The 20,579-nt window shown below is 37.0% G+C and overlaps 2 protein-coding genes across 4 annotated transcripts in view; one reads left to right on the top strand and one right to left on the bottom strand.

Moving 5' to 3' along the window:
- Window positions 1-318: 318 nt before the first annotated feature.
- lipca (lipase, hepatic a) lies at window positions 319-3,810 on the top strand (the record flags this gene model as incomplete). The annotated part of the gene is given in 11 exon segments (XM_079469227.1): window positions 319-348; window positions 695-835; window positions 839-911; window positions 914-967; window positions 1,529-1,574; window positions 1,576-1,753; window positions 1,756-1,771; window positions 2,379-2,439; window positions 2,441-2,491; window positions 3,166-3,378; window positions 3,693-3,810. Coding segments are annotated over 11 exon segments (981 nt in total).
- Window positions 3,811-4,827: 1,017 nt separating this feature from the next.
- adam10a (ADAM metallopeptidase domain 10a) overlaps window positions 4,828-20,579 on the bottom strand; it is a 47,743-nt gene continuing 31,991 nt past the window's right edge. The window contains exons 5-17 of one of the 3 annotated variants that reach the window (XR_013786453.1): window positions 14,408-14,508; window positions 14,008-14,166; window positions 13,831-13,923; window positions 13,140-13,323; window positions 10,565-10,728; window positions 9,932-10,115; window positions 9,285-9,435; window positions 8,834-9,017; window positions 8,470-8,578; window positions 8,134-8,354; window positions 7,868-7,994; window positions 6,711-7,368; window positions 4,828-6,594 (exon numbers count right to left, since the gene is read on the bottom strand). Coding sequence is in view for 2 of the 3 variants with exons in the window: in XM_079453333.1 (XP_079309459.1) it covers window positions 7,262-7,368; window positions 7,868-7,994; window positions 8,134-8,354; window positions 8,470-8,578; window positions 8,834-9,017; window positions 9,285-9,435; window positions 9,932-10,115; window positions 10,565-10,728; window positions 13,140-13,323; window positions 13,831-13,923; window positions 14,008-14,169; window positions 14,408-14,508 (1,787 nt within the window). In the remaining variant the exon portion in view is untranslated. Of the gene's footprint in view, window positions 7,369-7,867; window positions 7,995-8,133; window positions 8,355-8,469; window positions 8,579-8,833; window positions 9,018-9,284; window positions 9,436-9,931; window positions 10,116-10,564; window positions 10,729-13,139; window positions 13,324-13,830; window positions 13,924-14,007; window positions 14,170-14,407; window positions 14,509-20,579 lie in introns of all 3 variants that reach the window. The other 2 variants (XM_079453334.1, XM_079453333.1) reach the window with 2 other exon arrangements.

Raw genomic sequence — 20,579 nt, 5'->3', positions numbered from 1 at the left:
TGTGTTTGTTTGTGTTGCGAGTATTTGCATGGAATGTGTCGCCAAACTAATGAAGATGCTTTCTGAATTTGCTTGTGTATTTTGTGTTTGCATGTGTTTTCTTCAGTTGCAGCGCTGTGACACCTAGCGGCCACGGTAAAAAACAGATCAATATTTAAAAAGGTGTGAAAATATACGGTCACCAAGGCATGGATTGGGAACATCTAAGCAAGGTTATTTCAAACCTGTTAAAACCCAAATGGACTTTCAATGAAAGTTGCATCAACCGCTCACTCAACCCCCCCCCCCCTTTCGAAATACTACTACGGCTGAGAGAACATGGCGAAAAACATGCAAGGGAACTGCGGTGTATGTAGACAGAAATAGTTCATTCTAAAGTAATAAAAACATGGCGCTTTTTTTAAGTGTAAACTTTTTATACACCTCTGAAGACTTGTATAAAATATTGATTATTATACCAAAAATTTACACACTGGACCTTTAAAGGAATTGTTCACCTTCAAAAGGCCTCTTGTCCTTTCAAACCTGTATGACTTTATTTGTTCTCCAAGAGAAGATATTTAGAAAAACATTTGTAACAAAAAACCAACCCATTGACTTTCATTGGTTTTGTGTCCATACAACAGAAGTAAATGGGGACCAACTGTTTTTGGTTTCCAACATTTTTCCAAATATCTTCTTTTGTGTTTTCCAGAAGAAAATTACACAGGTTTTAAATACTTCAGTATTTGTAGGTCTGGATCCTGCGGGACCACTCATTGAGGAAATGTCCCATACAGATAGACTGTCACCCGATGATGCTAGGTTTGTGGATGCCATCCATACATTTACCAATTAGTGTATGGGACTCGGTGTGGGCATCAAGCAGCCCGTTGCCCACTTCTATCCCAATGGAGGATCCTTTCAACCTGGGGGCATCTGCATGTGCAAAATATTTATGCCCACATATCGCATTATGGGATTATGGGTAAATTTTCGGTGAAGGGGAAGGGACGGGCTCACATGTCCGATTAGGATAAGATACATTCAAAACATATCCCATTAGTAACAGTGAGAGAACGGCTAACGTCTTCAGACAGCCGTTCAGATGAAAGGCACGGAAACATAAAAGAAGCTGTCATCCTGACAACTTAATTATTCCAAATCCCTCTTCTGCTCTGCTCTCCTACTGAGAAATGCCTCTGGGCAATTTAATAGCCCTATGGGAAAAAGCCAAGCATAAAGACAGGCCCGAAATCGTTATTTTTACAGCTACATACCGAGTCCTTTCCCTCTTATAGGCATAATGTCAAAATAGAAAAGAGCAAAACAAATAAATGTAAAGAATGAATGGAGACAGCTTTAAATATTGGCTCAGGGCAAAATACGGAGAGAAAATATCTGAAACATTGTTAGAATCACACAATGCTCCCATTTTTAACTCTACGGAACAACTTCAGAATCAAAAGCTACATCTCTGGCCATGCAGTGAATATATGATTATTTGCATGTTTTAGTGTAATAGGTCTTGTGTCCATCTTCACTTTAGGATTTGAGCAGAGAGTAATGTGTGCTCATGAACACTCTGTCCATCTCCATCGACTCCCTGTTGAACAAAGACAAGCCGATCATGGCCTGCAAGTTCAGCGAATACACAGCGTTCAATAAGGGCTTCTGTCTGGACTGCAGAAAGAATCGTTGTAACACTTTGGGATATGACATCAAGAAAATTCGCACCAGCAAGAGCAAGAGACTGTTTCTCAAAACATGTTCACACACACAGCCTACAAATGTAAGAAATAATATTTATGTCAACCCATAATGTTTTGAAAACATTTTCAATAGGTCAAAAAACTACTGTGCAAGCCTGAATTGCAGAGAAAAGGAAACTTAGGCCCGGTTTCATAGACACAGGTTAAGGCTAGTCCCTGACTGATATGAATGTAAGAGTTGTTTTAACTGAAAATAACTTGCCCTGACATGTCTTAAAATATATCAGTACCATTGTTTCGTCTCAAGCACATCATATTTTTCGAATAATGTTTTTTTAAAAGTGACCTTTATACAGTATCTTAATTCAACTTAAGCATAGTCCTGGTTTAAGCTGAGCATTGTCTGTGAAACCGGGGGCTTAAATTTGCAGAGCAAGCATGTCTTTTTGTAAACATTGATCATTTTATCTTTTACAAAGAATCACAAAAAATGATGTCACTTTAGTCAAAATCAAAGTCAAAATAGACTAAAGAAAACAGTGACTTATTTTAAGATATAAGTCAATATCTAATGTGAATTTTTGACTAAGACATATCTAAACAAGATTTATGTTAAACATTAAGAATTGTGCTTTACATTTTTGTGACTATGAATTGAGATGTACCATTACTTTCCTTCACCATTAGTGTTTCACTACCAATTCAGGATCCAGTTTATCAACCAGATTCATGAGATTGATCCTTCCCTCAATCTCCCTGACAGGGACACTGGGAGAAAGTGAAAATTTACCAATAACACTGTAAGTATGCAATTTGTATTGATATAGTCAAGTGTTGCTATAGCCAAATGCAATACACGTACAGTATTAATAAATACATCCACAAGGATCTGACGGTGGCAAACTTTCTATTTAAAAGGCATTTATTTCTTAATATAAACCTGCATGATTACATGAGGGATAGAGATAGCTTATAAATGATTCATTGCTGAGCTCTTAAAGTTATTAAAAAGTTGCATTATGGGAACTGCTTAGAGACTCACTGACAGTTGTCATCAAAATAACATTACAAATGAAATATTATAAGAACTAGCTTTCCTGTAGCTCAGTGGCAAGAGCATTGTGATAACAACGCAATGTAAGTCAAAGTGTCTGCCAAATGCGTAAATGTAAATGTAAATAAGGAGAAATAAGCACACACAAAAAAAAACATTAAATAAAATAAAAATCCGGTCATAATTTATTTACCATGATTTAATTTAAAAACGGTTTTTGAACCTGACTCTTTCTTCGATGGAACACAAAAGAAGATATTTCGAGAAAAGTCTGGTTCTGTGTCCAGCCGTCCACACAATGGAAGTCAATGGGGGACGGCTTTGTTTGGTTACCAATATTCTCCTAAATATCTTCTTTTCTGTTCTTTTTTTCTAAAACTCAACAATCTGTCTCGACAATTCTTTCTCCATCTATTTTAGGACTGAGGAGACTAACAAGACTTTCACGTTCCTCATTAGTCTGGATACTGACATCGGTGACCTGGTGATAATATGCATCACCTGGCAGGGCAGTCCCATGTGGGCAAACATCTGGAGCAAGGTTAAAGCCATGATGCCCTGGGGCAATAAGAGCAGGGGACCACAGCTCACTGTTGGCAAGATTACAGTGAAAGCTGGAGGGACAAAAAAAAGGTAAGTGCAACAGGAAACCAACTCAGATAGTGGGTGGAGAGATGTGAAACTAATAAACAACTAATATAAACAGTATATCTTTTTGTATTGTGAACCTAGAGCTGAGCTACAGTAAGTGTCTACTACTGACAGTGTAATTTACCACATAAACACAAGAAAAAAAATTATGAGTTTTTAAGGACTGACAATTTAGTATCAATGCTCCTTTCCCCTGCTTGTAGAAATTCATGTGTAGTTATTTTAGCGACATCTAGTGGACCCCGCTAGACAATGCCATACAAACATTGACGTCACAGTGAAGTTGTCTTCTTCAGGACCTTTTTCTATGCCCAGACAGAGGATGGCATGTATATTGAGCCCTCCCAGGAAAAGCTGTTTGTTCGCTGGGAGAAGCAACAGAAGAAGTGGAGGATGATGAAACTACTGACTTAAAAAGTGAATTATGGCCCAAATCTGGTCCTTATCTTCCTAACCACAATTCAACCAAATCTGTGCCATAATTCTGTTGGGAAAAGTATATATACTGATATGTAGACATTCTTTTATATTGCTGCACACTTAATTTAACGCTGATTTTGTTGGTAAGGCCTTCACGTATAAACATCAATTAAAGGTCAAAAACTGAACTGTCAAATATGTATTAGTCCATTTAAGCCTAGTTTGAATCACACTCAATAAATTGTGCTACTATTTAAGGTCATTCAACATGATTATTATTTCTTATTTTGACATTTTAAGCCAAAATGGTTGGAACCAAAACAGAAAAACGGCTTTATCAAAGTTTATATATTTACTTATATATCTATAGAATAAGTACGCTAGGCATTTGCCTTCTCATCCCACATCATACATAAGACATAAAACACATGATATAAGACAACTGATAACCATTAAATAACAATCTGCAAATAACGCAGTGTCAAATAAAAACAAGCTCTGTCATAAAGGTTTAGAAATGTTATAATTGCAATATATGCCATAAAAAGCAGAATATTTTGTCTTGTGTGTATAAATGAGTATTTAAAAAACTGCAAAAAGCTGGAAAAAAACTATTTTGATGTCTAAAATGAAATGAACATTATTATTGTGATAAGGATTATTTTTCTAGGTAATACTTGAATCTCTTTAGCGCTTTGACAATTAACAATCACTAAAGACAACATAAATGTATTTAACATGCACCTTCAAGGAGTGTGCATTAGTCAATTATGTTTATGCTTGTGCTGTCAATGTGCCTGCAATCATAATTAATCAGAGATGAAAATGGGGAAGTGACTGTACAGGTTTAAGACGTTTATCATACTGTACTCTAATGTCCTGTAATGGCTCGAAGACCCAAACATCTGTTCTATTGAAATAAACTGTGGCGCAACAAAATGAACACTGCCCAAAATGAAGGCAATTCAAAGGATTTTAGGCATATTTCAACAAGTAATGAGAGTGGCTTTTGATCAAGGCTATTTTATTAATGCATTTCAAGTACTTCAAAAATTACATGTTGCTCAATACTTCTTTGCAAAGTATTTATTAAAAAGTTTCAAAAGTCAGCGCAAATAGAAGAGAGGAAAAAAACACAAATAAAGCAAAGCAAGAAAAAGAAAAAGAAAAGATCCATTACTGTATAAAACACAGCGGACATTAAAATTAAACAGTAGTATTAGACATTTTCTCCATCTTATGTTTCATTGTTTCATATTCTATTCGCACACCATGCTTGTGTATCAGTGCACTGTTCTTATAAGCTTAAAGCGAGACAAGCAAAACAATGTAAATCAAAATCATTCAAATTCCTAGAACAAATCCAAATCCACCCAAACCCCCTACCACAGAATATCAGAAATGATGCATTACCCCTGAAGCCAACTGCAGTCCGGGCAGTGCAAGCTCACTAAAACTCCCACTCCCATTCAAAGAGACACACAGAATAAAGTGATAATGTTTTCGAAAAGAAACAAAAGAAGATCATCCGTGTATTTGGTAGGACCTGTTAAATGCTGGTCAAAGGATGAAAACGTTAGTTTGTTTGAGAGCACAGACTTTTGAACATTGGACAGAATAATATAATACTTAAAAGAATAAGGATTTTTTTTGTCTGTCGAGGTACAAAATGCTCTTTGAAGCACATACGGTTCAACTCTCTAACTTCGTAAGAGACACACAGAGAGGACCAAACTCTAAAAGCACATTTGGATATAAACAAATTAAAACGGTTTCCTCTCAGACCTCCAGAAAGACCAATCAACACTCACATGTAGCAGGGCTGGAACAGTAAAAAAATGACAGATATTCAACCTGGACTAAACCGCCAGTAGTGTTTCTGTGTTAAAAAAAGTTTTTTTCTTGGGTCTACGATTCTGTATGGAAAACCAGAAACAGAATATTTATTACATGGCTGGCTGACACTATATAGGCAAGATGGACATCGTCCATAGAGATAATGACGAAAGATTGTAAGAAAACGTATAAATATTGATTGGCGTGTGTATCGGCCACCATTTCCATGATGTAAACACTGTCCTGTTACCTACATTCTATTGCAAAATTATACATTGTACATATTGTATGTATTAAAACGAAATCCTTCTGTAATGTTGTGCTTATCTTCTCTCGAGTCTGTTTCCAGTACAATACATAAATGATTATAAATTGAAATGTGGAATGCAAAAATGCAGCTCTTTAGCTTGTCTTTATTATTAAATGATATTAATGCAACCATTCAAAAGAAACTAGGGGAAAAACAAACCAAATAAATCCTTTTAACCAAAGTGCATCTAGTAAAGGGTGTTTCACCAAAAGAATCCAGAGTGTCAGTCATAACATTCTATTATTACGCGGCTCGTTGGAATGCTCCATTCTGATTGGCCAGTCGCAACATTTGCAGGTCCGTTATTCACAGACAACAACCTCTTAAAGCTAATAACACACGGCAACCCAGATGCAGCAGATCCTTTTGATAGTTTTTTTGACAAATTAAATGTACATTTATCTTTTAATAACTTGACATTACATTTACAAATGATTAAACCAAATTGCCTGTTCGTGACCTTTGAACGTCGTTTCTTAAATATATATAAAAAAGGAACGTTTTTTCCATGCTGAAGGTCTGCATTCGGTGAAAAAAACTAATAATAGATCTCAAATTCACATTTCATGTCCAGTTTTTTTCTCAAGTGGCAAGTAGCCGTGTAATAAGCGGGACAATGTACAAGCAGCCGGCTGTTACCATGAAATAAGCCCCTTCTGTGTGATACAAGACTGAGCACACTGTCAGTTCTGCGATAACAACTAGCTGCCTGTACATTATCCCTTCCATAATTATCATCCAACAGCACCATGTCTGAGAAATCCCTACTGTATATTGTGATATATGTGCAACCAAGAAGACAATAAGCATGATTTAATGAAAAAAGCTTCTTAACCTTTTTAAAAACATCTCTACATTGGTATACAAGTGTCTTCAAAGATTTCTTTCAGCCTAGCCTTGATTGGCAAAACACTAATGTGACATCACGCTTCTCTCCACAGCAGGGTGCCAATTCCAAAAAAGGAGTAAGAAAAAACGAAATTCTGATATGGGGAGAGGTTTACGGTAGGCTGAGGAAAAACAATTGATAAGTGAAAAAAACATAACATTCTGTCCTCTTGCTCATCACTAGCTTCTGAAATTTCTCTGAGTTAAGCAACAAAAGCTTTGCTGGCTCCCAGAGCAGTGGTTTCATAAAAGCTTTTTTTATATAGTCCTGTGAAGTCCATGTGGTATGTTTTCTCGTTGCCAGTTTCTCAGTTTGCAGACGGAGCTCATTGATTGATTCAGGTAACTCTTTGGAGTGAAATGTTTCCCACTGTAGGCACTAGAAAGAACCAAGGCAATGAGGAGGCTGACTCAGCGTCGCAGCTGACCCATCTGGTAGTTCTCTCTCGGCTGGCGCTGGTTACGCTGTGGCTGAGTCTGTGCAGTGGGTTGCTGGGCTCTTCTTCTCTTCAGTGTGCCTACAGTCACACAAACACAACGGTATAATCACATACATTTACATCACATTTCTGTTCAAGCTCATTTCAATTTTTAACGATTGAAGGCCAAAAAACAAGATCAGGGGTACACAAGGTCAAACAAGTTGATTGTGAGTTATCTGCCTTTTGCAAAAGCCTGAACCACCGTGAGGTTGATTACTTGGCTGAGGCTCAGAAAAAGGTAATTTCAAGCACGACTGCTGAATAAGAATGAAACAACCTCTTAACAAATGGGAACTACCATGTCGATATTCAGTAAGCAAAAGAAAATCTGCACATAGACTTAATTGAAACTGTGCTCAAGCTAAACTAAAACAGCAAAAGTAAGTATCATTTTCTTATACACAAATCCGAACTGTATCTGAATGTGCACAGTGGTGTGTGTGTGTGTGTGTGAAGATCTTTAGGCATTGCTTTGGATGGCTGGAGTATATCTGGGATTTCAGGATGTGGTTGGTTACATTTTGAGATATAATACCTGGAAGTGGTTTGGGTGGGGGCAGTTTTGGGTTGCTACTAGGTGTGTGCACACTACAGATCTTGATGAATCCAGCCATCAGCATGATGAGAGCAATGCCCATTAACAGCACAGCCCACCAGTGATTCTGAAACACACAAACATTCACGAGAGATCAATCATCATTTAGAAAAACAATATTTGTGTCAATGGAATGAGGTCATATTTGGTATGTTTTAACTGAAGCCACAATGCACAGACGTTTAAACCATAAGTGAAACACTTGCCACTATCCACTGGGCGATGCTTGTATAAAGCTCAGGGTTAAAGATGGCCTTCTTAAGCCTGGCCAGAGGACCGTCAGCATCTACCAGCCTGCACTTCATGAACACATCACAGTAACCTTTGAAATCATTGCAAGGAGAGCCGGGCTGCAACGTAGTGCTCCTTTTATTAAAGAACTTAGCCCAAATATCTGAACCAGTGCTGCTGCACGTATTGGGTTGACCTAGAGAGAAAAAGAGATCAAGTTTCGTTACAACTTTCAGTTATTACTAGCATCATTGAAGAGAAACCTTTGAGAGAGTTTTCAGTTTTGTGACTATTTAGCACGTATTGCTCACCCTTCTCCATACAGCACACGTGACACAATTCTGTGTCGTCTTTCCCTTCCTCGCTGGCACACGTGCAAACATCCAGACCGTACTTCTGACAGATAGAGCCAGAGCAACTCTGAGAGAAAGAAGGAGAAATTAGTGTCCTTAGACAATATATTTTATAAACCAAACTTTATTCATAAGAAATTTACAAGAATATATAAGAACTATATTACATAGACAAGTGGACACGTTTTTGTCTGGATCGTACCAATGACTTGGAATTAGTCTTACATCCACATCTATTTTTTATTCTTTATCAAGTAGCTAAAAGGCCAAACCTAAGCAAAATACAGAACTCGATAGCTCGCACAGGTCATGTGGCACTTACCCCACTAAGGCAGACTTGGGTACTTCCATGGCAGGCTGTGAAGTTTTCTTTGGGTGTTGAGGTGGGACATTGGGCAGTGTTTCCATTGCACATGCCCTTGAGAGCACACTCCGATTCTTCCCTGCACGTCGTATCCTTAGTGGAAAAGTCACATGCGGATGTGCAGCATGGACCCTGACTTGGACTGCATGTGAACACAATTGTATTAACTTTATGACAAGTACCATTCACTTATTGTTACTAATATATTCAGCTCAATGCAACCTTAAGCTCTCTTTATTAGTCTTGTATGGACAATGCAAGCAAAATAGAAATTCCAGGAAAGACACAGCTGCATTACTGGCCAGTGGAATATGTCAGGCTGTTACAACATTAGTGTATAATTAAAATACTATATGCATATGTATTCTGCTCAACAGATGTTCTGACAATTCAGGTTCTTTGTACGCACCTGCAGCGAGCTTCAGGTCTCAGTGTACACTTTAACCCATCTGGCTCATTGGCACTATAGCAGCACTTGTTTTTGCACTGGTCGCTGTATCCGCAGTCACACTGCTCATTAGCCTCAACCAAACCATTACCACAGATGGGCTGACCAGATTCTGAACAAGGGACAAGACATGAAGAGATGATGAAAATAAAAAGGAGAAAGATATAGTGGTAAATGTCAGTATCAATCAATATTCTAAAAGAAAATCTTGCTACACGATTAGGACTGGTAGGATTTGTTTCTGCAACTTTATTGCAATACCACCATGTCATTAGTTTCATTTACTTTACTTGTGGTGATATCTCATGGCCAGGCACATACCAAATCTGCATAACATATCTGCACATTTCTAAAGAAATACAAGTAGTACAATCCTCCAGCCCTTCCATTAGTATTTTGTCAAACTGGCTGCGATCTTATTTTCAAAACCACTCTGCACTGGGTCTGATCATGGTTTGTCGATTATAGTGATTGAACCAGCAACCTTATAGTAATCAGCCCTAAGTTCAGCTACGACACAACACAATATTTTTTAAAACTAAGTCGTTTAACACTTCATTACACCAAGAAATTCATTGCCATATTTAAGTTGGAGAATAAAACCTCACCGACAAAGCAAATGGATCTCTTTTTTTCCAGCACCTGGCTGATGTTACGTATGCTGCAGATGGAGAACTTATTATTGTTGTGCTTGTCTCCCGATGTGGCTCTGGCATACATGATGTAGTTGCCTCTCTCTTTCAGATCCTGAGTCTTAGACTCACCCGGAGTGCATTCAAATCCTGAGTCATGCTGGAAGACGGAGAGAGAAACAGGATGGGAGAAGGTGTCATCAGTAACAAGCATACAAACACACCTCTATGAACATACTCTCCCGATTTTTTGGAGTGGACTGCATCTTAACTTTAGGCATTTGACAGACACTAGAATAATCTTAAATGCCTCAAAGCAGTTTTACAAAACCAACAACATGCAACAATTGAATCCTATTTTTTCAGTGCGTCATGGCTACATTTACATTCTTATCATTTGCTTCTTATTAAAAGCAAGTTACAAGTGCACAGCAAATACTAAGTCAAGTCATAAAGAAAGTCTCACCAGATTAATAAGTCAAATGAAAACCCCTTTAAGTAATCAGAAGGAAGTACTATAAAGAGTGCTTCAATCTTCCGAGCATCTGAGAATAAAATGTCATTCGGCCAAGATGTCTGGGATGCTGGACAGAAGCTCAGTAGACTCACCGGAGAACCAAAGTTGTGTCCGACCTCGTGAGCGAAGGTGATGTGAGAGACTTTAGGGGGAACGTGTGAAGCGTAGTTCTGCACTGTGATGATGCCGGTGTTCAGAGACTTTTGCTTCCTATCAGAGTATTCCTTGTTCTTCTCACATATCCCACCAGAGCTTCCTGAAACCACACAGAAGAGCACATGACATTAAACACTTTGAGCTTTGTTACAAGAGGATGACCACATGCTGTCTGGAGTAAACAGAAGTGTTGAACTGTAGAGGGAGACAGTGGTTCAGATGCCCACACAGGATATGCCACTGAATACAAACAACCCACTTAAAGTACACTGATGTCAGAGTAGCATGTGCGTCTCTGCCCTCTGAGCATGAATACTGTAAGATAACACTCACACACACCTTCTGTTCTGTGAAAAGCTTAAGGTCTTTGCACATACAGTCTGAAAATTTGCGTTTTTTCGGATTTGGTGCTCGAATGTACGGTGTATCTTAATTGTCAAAACGCCTCTCAAAATGCTTGCTACGGATGCGAAAAACGCAGAAAATCTAACCCAGTCCAAATCTTTTACGACAGCCGAAAATATCGGAGTCAGTGTGTAAATGTGATTGACACAACATGCGGTTGTATTTATTTTTTAACAATAAACTCAATGTGTAATGGCCTTTAAGCATTTTAGGAAGTAAATTACGTCACCGGTTATACTTTAAAGTCAAATCCTACAGTATGTGAGCCAGATCGCTTAATATCCTAAATCTCAGAAGTTTAGAGAACATTTATGATGTATTGTGCCAACACTGTCCCAACACTGAACCGACTGTGCAAAAGAAGGTTATTCAGCATCATTATTATTACAGACTACATCAGCAAGTTTGGAGGCATAGCATCCAATCAGAAATCAGTCAGCTGTGCTGAACAAACAAAAACAACACACAAAATATCGTTATCATCATTTCATGCATACGAGTACGACGCACTCACAGTTTCATGACTAGTTTGAACTGTTCACTGGCAGCTGCTGGTGTCTCTATTGACCACTACATTTGCATTTATTTATTCAGCAGACATTTTTATCCAAAGCAACTAACAATTAAGTAACAACCATAAGTACAGTAAACTAAATAAAAAAAAGGTTACAGTGTGAATTAACCTATATTGATTGTTAGGATGCTTTAGTGTTTGTGTTTCTTTAAGAACGGTGTCAAAGCTATGTTAATGCAAGAAGTTATGTTTAAGTAACACACCTTTAACAATAAAATGCACTATAATATACATACAGAGGTGTATAAAGAACTTACAAAATGAAGCATTTAGTTTTTATTACCTTAAAATTTGATATTTCTATCTATATACACCACGCATGGAATTCACCATGTTGTTTCTACAGTAGCCCTAAATGGACAAACTGCACTACAGAGAGCATTTCGTAAATACATGATCTCCTTCGCCAAATAAGCAAAAATCGTGACATTTTACAAATGAACCCTTCAAATATTCTTAGCAAAAATGAAAAAACATTTTTCTTTAGTATTCCGTTCCATCTGCTTCAGAAGCAGGACATTTGCGATAATGAGTACTAAACTGTCTTACAGTTGGCTGAGGAGCTGAATACTTGATATCCTGCATTAAACAAGTCCACGTAACATAAATGCTGATCACCTAAAGTTTTTCATTTAAAAACTGCACTTTTTCATATAAACTATCTGCGTATCAAACAAACGGTAACACCTCAATAAACCTCCACTACGTATGTGTGAATTTGTGTGTTAGTCCAACATCTGATGTGTATCTTGGAAGTCCTCAAGGTGACCTTAAAGTCTGGATGAGCCGGAGAGGCGAGACAGATACAGCACATGCATCCCTAGCAACAAGATATGAATAGAAACGCACACCTTAAAACTGATGACGAGAACGCCAGGAACGTCTGAGTGTTAAAGAAATGCATATCAGGGTTTTGATCAAGCACAGCTGAAGGGAAAGCCGTTTACTGTAATTCTTTGGCTTATTATGGATGCAGGCAGTAATGCTGAGCTCCAGATGTATCCTTGTCTAAACTTCTGTCCTTGACACTAATGCAGTTTTTATAACTCCTAAAACTGGTAAAATCGAGCTGTAAGTGCTGAACAAACTGATTGTTTAATGGAGGCGTGTAAGTATCGTAACCTGAAGCTTAATGGTTTGTATTACACATATTTTCCTCATTTGGATAAAAACCTTACTTGATAAGTCAATTTTAATGAAAATGTCTATTAAACACTTATTGTATATTTCTTCATCTGACTTAACCTAACACATGAGATGCGTATCGGCAGGCAGTGTGAGGTTAATAGATGTGACTACACCAGTTCCATATTCAAGCAGCAGAGTTGATTCTCATCAATATCCAGTCTGAATCACAGGTCTCCAACTCTGCCTCCTCCTAGACTCTGACATACACGCTGATTTCATTTAAGATTGGCACCTACTGATTTAGGTAGCAACGGAACGCACATTCTGTCACTGCTGTACCCAGCGACTGGAAAACCTCTTAGAAGATAAATGTGTAAACCATGAGAGTGTGCTACTGCAGATACCTGAAGGAGCCCCGACCCAAGCCAGGCCCAACACTCCATCATCAAAGTCTCTGTCTGTGAACACGTAGGCTAGGCAGTAATCGTTGTGATTCTGCTCAGAGTTGAGCTCTAGAAATTTCTCCACGCCGATGTTGGCAAACCGGAAAGGGTTTGAGGAGTCTTTTGTGTCTTCGGTTGTGTTGATCTGAGAAGCACACAAAGAATAGGCTACAAAGATCTGTAATGCATGAGCACAATTCTAACATCATTGGTCAGACATTTGGTAGGATATCTGGATTCATTTTGGTTTTTGGAATTATTTTAAATGGCCGATCGAAGTAAATATATGTACAATTTTTAAATTTTAATCTGACATTGGTGAAAACATTCAATCAATTTGAAATATGGCCAGCAAACAACATTGGCTAGTTCACTGAATAACTACAGTTTAAATATTGCTTTCGTAGATGTCTTATTAAAGAATGAGACAGTAACTACAAACCGTCTTGATGCTTATTTCAATTCCAGAAAAGGATGGTGGTAATAATATTCACATTACAGAGCAGACTGCACCACATCTCGAAATTGATTTAGGCTACAGCCAAGGACGGCATCTTCACGCCACTGAAAAATCTGTTTATTATCTCTTGCAGACACAGAAAAAGTAAAGGTCTGTGGTGCACAAAGACACATACTGATGAGCAACACTCACCCTGATTCTTTTCACCATGAAGCTGATGTTGCGGATGCCTTGAAAGTCTGTGCTTTGATAGATGGAGTCGATGGCCTTCACGTGACTGGAAATCTGCAGAACCCCACAAAAAAACCTAATAAAATGCACTATATGAAACATATCATACATGGTTTCGGTGTAATAGACCTGTCGCACCTGTGCGATCACCGCCTCCCGGCTGCCGTAGTGTTTGAAGAAGAGGTGATCTGTCTGGATAAAAAGCTGACAGGTGTTTTTTTCTGCCTGCGCTGCACGACGTTTCCTCAGGATCACCGGCCCGTCGACTCTCTCCTCGTCAGCGTGGTGCTTCGTCTGCTGCTACGGCACACATAAAAACTTCAGTAAAGCGAATAGTTTATTTCTCAGCTGACTTTTATATTACTCAGATAAAATATGGTTGTTTTTAGATGAGTGGGTGGGGAAAGTGCAGAATCATGGAAATGAACTTGTTCTCTCTGTGTGATGGATATTTGTCTTTGGTTATAGAGATCCTGGTTTAGCTGGTTACATTGGTTGGGTTCACGTCTCATTTATGTGAGGGTGTGTGGGAGCTGACCTGGCTGGGCTCCTCCACTGCAGACGCCTGGTACTTCTTCATTCTCTCAAACACAGAGTGGTCGGCACAGCCACCCTCTGCTCCATACTTATGAGGATAATCTGGGAGTTGAAAAGTCAGAGGTATATGTTTAACTCACAGCAAACTTGCTCATTATTCATTTCTTATTCATGCAAAGAAAAAAGACGTGAAGACATCTCAGTCCTGTGTCGGCCACCATAGTGCTTCTAGAGGGAGTGAGCCATTGGTTGCAATTCACAACCTCACAGCTAGATGCCGCTAAATCATACACTGGACATTTAAGCTACGGTAAGAAATTCTGTTCAGAATACACCATTTCCTTGGGTTGTAAAAGTGATTCTAAACCTCAGTTCCACAGCAGAAGAATATGCTACCCAACCGAGACAGCATTGCATCAGAGCGAGACATTTGTCCTGAGGGAAGCCTTGCAGCAAGGAAACTACACAACTAAAAATCACACACCACACCTGCGGAAGAACTGTGAACTTTACCTACTCCTGTTACTTTAATGGGAACAGCAAAAAGTGTGACTGTTGTTTTACGTCTCAAACTTTTAGTGGCTGAACAGCATACCAAGTCTGGCACACCAATAATGCAGCTATTAGAATTTAATAGAACAGTTCCAGTTCCTGTTATTTATTCTAATGCTTACAGTTGCTTCTAGTAACTGCTGTGAAAAGAAAAGCTTGTATACCTTCATTTGAGCTAAAAATTGTACTTCTACTGATTTCTCTGCCAACTGGCTAGAAACGTTGGAAAAGGCAACGATATAGTGTTCAAACTCTACTGTATGTGATAGGTTGACGTGACATACGATTTTAAACACATATGAACCAAATCTCCAACTGAACAAAACATCTGCTACAGACTTTGAAACCTCAAGAGACTGAAACGGTCTCAGTGTGTAATGTTGAGAGTGGTATGATGACCAGTGCTGTCTGTAAAAAACAGACAAAGAAAACAGTTTCCCATTGTCACAGTTAATTTACTGATAACAGAAAGCAAGCACGAAAGAAAGAAAACAAAGTGTATATTGAAATCCTGAAAGCATCCACAATGAAAAAGCACTAGCTCACCTGCTGCTAGTTCGCAGACCAAAGTGATTTGCCAGATCTACTTGTGACTTTCAAATGAGCAGCCAATCAGAAAATGACCCGCTAGCCAGTGTTTGGATATCAACACGAACACACAGATACCCCCGTTTTCACACATGTGTCGATGTTTTTTAAATCAAATAAAAAAGAGAGAACTACCACTAAATAGCATATGTCAACGCAAAATAAATAGGCAGCTACAAAACTGGACAAGTCTTCTGTTGTTTAGTCAAGGGTCTGGCGACCCAAGATTAAGAGGAGGAAAGGGAGGAAAGAAGAATATGTGGGTTGAATTTGTCTTAGAGGTTGTTCGAAAGATTGTCACTCCACTGATAAGAGACTTATTTCTGAAAACAGCAACTCCATTTCTTCTCTCTGAAGATTTCATTGTCCTTGACTGAATGCAGCTCCTTTCACATGCAAATCTATGACAGGTAGAACTAGAGAAACAACAGTCTAGTGCAGTGGTTCTCAAATTGTGCTACGCGTACCGTACCACTAATGGTACTTGAAGAGACGTGACACGATAGAAAACTCTACATGAAGAGTTTGGTTGAGATAACAGAAATGAGATAACAGCGTTTTTCTATTTTTTTTAAATGCTGTTTTTCATTATGTTATCATGTTTTTAATGTGTTTTATTGAGCTAGTTTGCTGTAATCTTGGAAAAATCATGTTTTCTAATATGGTTTTAATGCGTTTTATTGAGCCAGTTACTCTAAAAACATAGTAAAAAACAAGATTTTTTAAAAGTTAATGTGTTTTATTGTGCTAGTTAACAGTAATTAAGAAAAATCATGTTTTTCATGCGTTTTATTGAGCCAGTTAACTGTAATTAAGAAAAATCATGTTTTTTACGTGTTTAATTGAGCCAGTTAACTGTAATTAAGAAAAATCATGTTTTTTACGTGTTTAATTGAGCCAGTTAACTGTAATTAAGAAAAATCATGTTTTTTACGTGTTTAATTGAGCCAGTTAACTGTAATTAAGAAAAATCATGTTTTTTACGTGTTTTATTGAGCCAGTTAACTGTAATTAAGAAAAATCATGTTTTTTACGTGTTTAATTGAGCCAGTTAACTGTAATTAAGAAAAATCATGTTTTTTACGTGTTTAATTGAGCCAGTTAACTGTAATTAAGAAAAATCATGTTTTTTACGTGTTTTATTGAGCCAGTTAACTGTAATTAAGAAAAATCATGTTTTTTACGTGTTTAATTGAGCCAGTTAACTGTAATTAAGAAAAATCATGTTTTTTACGTGTTTTATTGAGCCAGTTAACTGTAATTAAGAAAAATCATGTTTTTTACGTGTTTTATTGAGCCAGTTAACTGTAATTAAGAAAAATCATGTTTTTTACGTGTTTTATTGAGCCAGTTAACTGTAATTAAGAAAAATCATGTTTTTTACGTGTTTAATTGAGCCAGTTAACTGTAATTAAGAAAAATCATGTTTTTTACGTGTTTAATTGAGCCAGTTAACTGTAATTAAGAAAAATTATGTTTTTTACGTGTTTTATTGAGCCAGTTAACTGTAATTAAGAAAAATCATGTTTTTTACGTGTTTAATTGAGCCAGTTAACTGTAATTAAGAAAAATCATGTTTTTTACGTGTTTTATTGAGCCAGTTAACTGTAATTAAGAAAAATCATGTTTTTTACGTGTTTAATTGAGCCAGTTAACTGTAATTAAGAAAAATCATGTTTTTTACGTGTTTTATTGAGCCAGTTAACTGTAATTAAGAAAAATCATGTTTTTTACGTGTTTAATTGAGCCAGTTAACTGTAATTAAGAAAAATCATGTTTTTTACGTGTTTTATTGAGCCAGTTAACTGTAATTAAGAAAAATCATGTTTTTTACGTGTTTTATTGAGCCAGTTAACTGTAATTAAGAAAAATCATGTTTTTTACGTGTTTTATTGAGCCAGTTAACTGTAATTAAGAAAAATCATGTTTTTTACGTGTTTTATTGTGCTAGTTAGCTGTAATTTTTGTTATTATGGCTTAAATAAAAACAAACCAACTGCAGCTTGATTTGATTAATTGGAATGCGCAATGAAAAACATGATTTTTGAATAATTAAAAAAATTAAGTTCTTTTATTTTGGAACCAAACTTCATATAATAATTTACATTTTGTGTTTTAAATACAATTTCAAATGTTTAATTCATGATTGATAAATACGGAATAGATCTCAGCCTATGTGAAATTTTTAAATAGTTGAATTATTGTTTATTTATCATTGGACGATGTAACTCAGGTGTGTGATGGGCATCTCAAACACAGAGCAGGCAGACAGGTGCTTGCTTTATAATATAAATTTGTAGTATATCTGCAAGTCACCACAAAGTCAATAAATCCCCAATAAGTCTTTCACAGAGCCCTGTTTACTGTGCACTACAGAAAAGAGTTTTGTGTCCACTATTACTACGGACGAACTTGAAAAACATGTTCTTTAGTTTGAAAAAAAGCTGGTAAATAAAAAAAGTATTTGTATTAATAATACAATAGAATTGGAGGACGAGTGTAAAGATAAAGATTCACAGCTCTACTATTAATTCGAGGGTTTATTCATGTGATTTTCTATGGAGGTCATTAGGTGGTCCTTGGAAAACCTAATTTTATAAAAGGTGTTACTTGATCTCAAAAGTTTCAGAACCCTTGATCTAGAAGAAACGAGTGCAAAATAAAATGATGAGCGCCTAGAGGATATCTGAAATCAATCTTGTGTCTCCGAGATGAGAAATGAAAATTCAAAGCTTGGCAAGTCTAAACACCTAGATACATTTTTTACTCTTAAGTATTGTTGAAGCTATCCACCTTTTTCTTGATGTGGCGCCATTACCGCGAGTAACTTCCTTATTTATGCTCCACACATCCATTTTGAATTTCTGTTAATGGTTAAAAATTTAGTTTCTTGAATAATTTTTGCTGTAAAAGGCTGTCACAACAGCCTCAGAAAGCTCAGTGAACCTTATGGACGAGTGTTACCACGTGACACAACAAGAGCGTAAAGTTAACATTTAAAGACAGCTCGGTTGTAAATCTGATTACTGCATTCTGCACTCTCAAAAACATCACAACGTATTGTTTAGAGCAGTTCAATTGTTATTTTGACAGATCTTTAAGAACAATGCAATAATACCAAATAAACAATTATTGCAAACTAAGATTTCATTGTCTCTCAAAGACACCTTGGATTCTTTGTTCACAGCAGCTCCAAGGATTCAGACACAGCTCTGCCAAATCACTACATTACTCAAGTGAGAATCATTACCCATGAGCAGGGACGGCGCCAGGACATTTTCATAAAATGATTAAATTAATAAATGCCTTAGCTAGACAACATGTACATTTGCTGTTTAAATACAGAACAGCTTCTTAAAAGTAGTGTAAATAAAAAAATAAAAGTAGTGCATTGGCCTAAACTTTTTTGTTGAAAACATTATGCAATGTGTAAAGTAGCCTACGAAACACAGCTATTTATGACTTAAACTAAAAAAACTGAAAAGCAAAATGATGCAGAAAACAGCAATGAACATACGAACGGACTGTAGCAGAGTTGGCAAATGGTTTTGTTATTACTTCAGTTTCTGTTAAGCAACAATAGCTTTTTTTCACAAGCACACGGTTTGAGTCCTTAAGGCACCATCGCTAGCCAAATAATTCCTTCTACCAAAAGCAAACTAATCAATGCTATACTCTTCTGTTCTTTGTATTGAACTAGAATTCGCAGTAAAATGCATTAAATTAAGCAGAGACCATGACGTTTTCCTACAGTATAAAGTGCCCGAACTCCACAGTCACTGTTGTGGTTTTACAATTCTGTTAACTCAGATAGCACGCACTCGCGTACAAGAACACCACATCTGATTTGCCAGATTCGAACATGCAACGTAATGAAGTAGTTAACATAGGCTTTTCTCGCTACATTCCAGGATACGCTAGCTTACCAACGTAAAAACTGGCAGGCAAAGTTAGTCCTCCTTACAAGACAGGCTATTTCCAATCAGTGTAAATAGACACTTCGTAAAATATATTAGGAAATCGGCGGGGCCGAGCGAATTTCTGAAGGGGCCCCATCATGCCGCCCCCCTAGCGCCGCCACTGCCCATGAGTCAAGAATTAAAGGGATAGTCCACCCAAAATCAAAATTATTTCATCATTTACTCTTTCTCTGTGTTCATCAGAACAAAGTACTGAAGTACTGATACATACAGGTATGAAATTACATGGGGGTGAGTTAATGATGACAGAATTAAAGATTTTAGGTGAAGTCCAATAAGTAGGGCCGTATGATTTCTGCAATGTGGAAAAAGTGGATGTAATCGCGGAATCCAGGCAGTAAAATTTGATGTTTTCCACAGTGGGATGGAATGATTCACTCAGCTCACGATGTGATATGATTCACGATACAATACGATTTATTCACTATTGATTAGATGACAAATTAGAAATGAACAAGTGCCCTTTTATTATTTCTCAAATGCTGCACATATCTTAGTCAAATTACAAAATATTCTGCAATTTAAAAAAAATCTAAATCAAATAAAAATTGTATAATACAAATGTCTCTTTATTATAAACAAACCCAGACTTGCCTTGTGCTTTTCTTGGATTTGTTTACATATAAGAGATATCAGCATTTCCACATTTACCAAGTTTGCAGTACACACAGCTGCCTCTGCTGTTCAAAACATGTATTGCAATTAATTTAACATTTAATTAGACTTGAATCTTCACATATATTATTATCGATTTTCAACTTGCTCACGGTGAATCATTACAAACCTAGTGTATACAGTATTTATACAGTGCAATGCATGCAAAAATATTGCATGAACAGTAGCTAGATAACAACATGCCTTTCATATCACAACTGCAATTACTACAGGCAGTTTCAAAGCAACAACATTAACAAACGTTACTCATATGCAAATAACTTCAGGACACATCCAGAAAGAGTAGAGTCCCTGTAGATTATTTCTGATAACAAGCAAAAAAAAACAAGTAAATAACATTAGTGTATGTCTAATACTAGCCAGTATTATTTTAGATTG

Source organism: Barbatula barbatula, assembly GCF_947034865.1.
Source record: "Barbatula barbatula genome assembly, chromosome: 1".
NCBI lineage: Eukaryota > Metazoa > Chordata > Actinopteri > Cypriniformes > Nemacheilidae > Barbatula > Barbatula barbatula.
The sequence above is the reverse complement of the archived record's forward strand: the minus strand, read 5'-3'. Positions and strand labels throughout refer to the sequence as shown.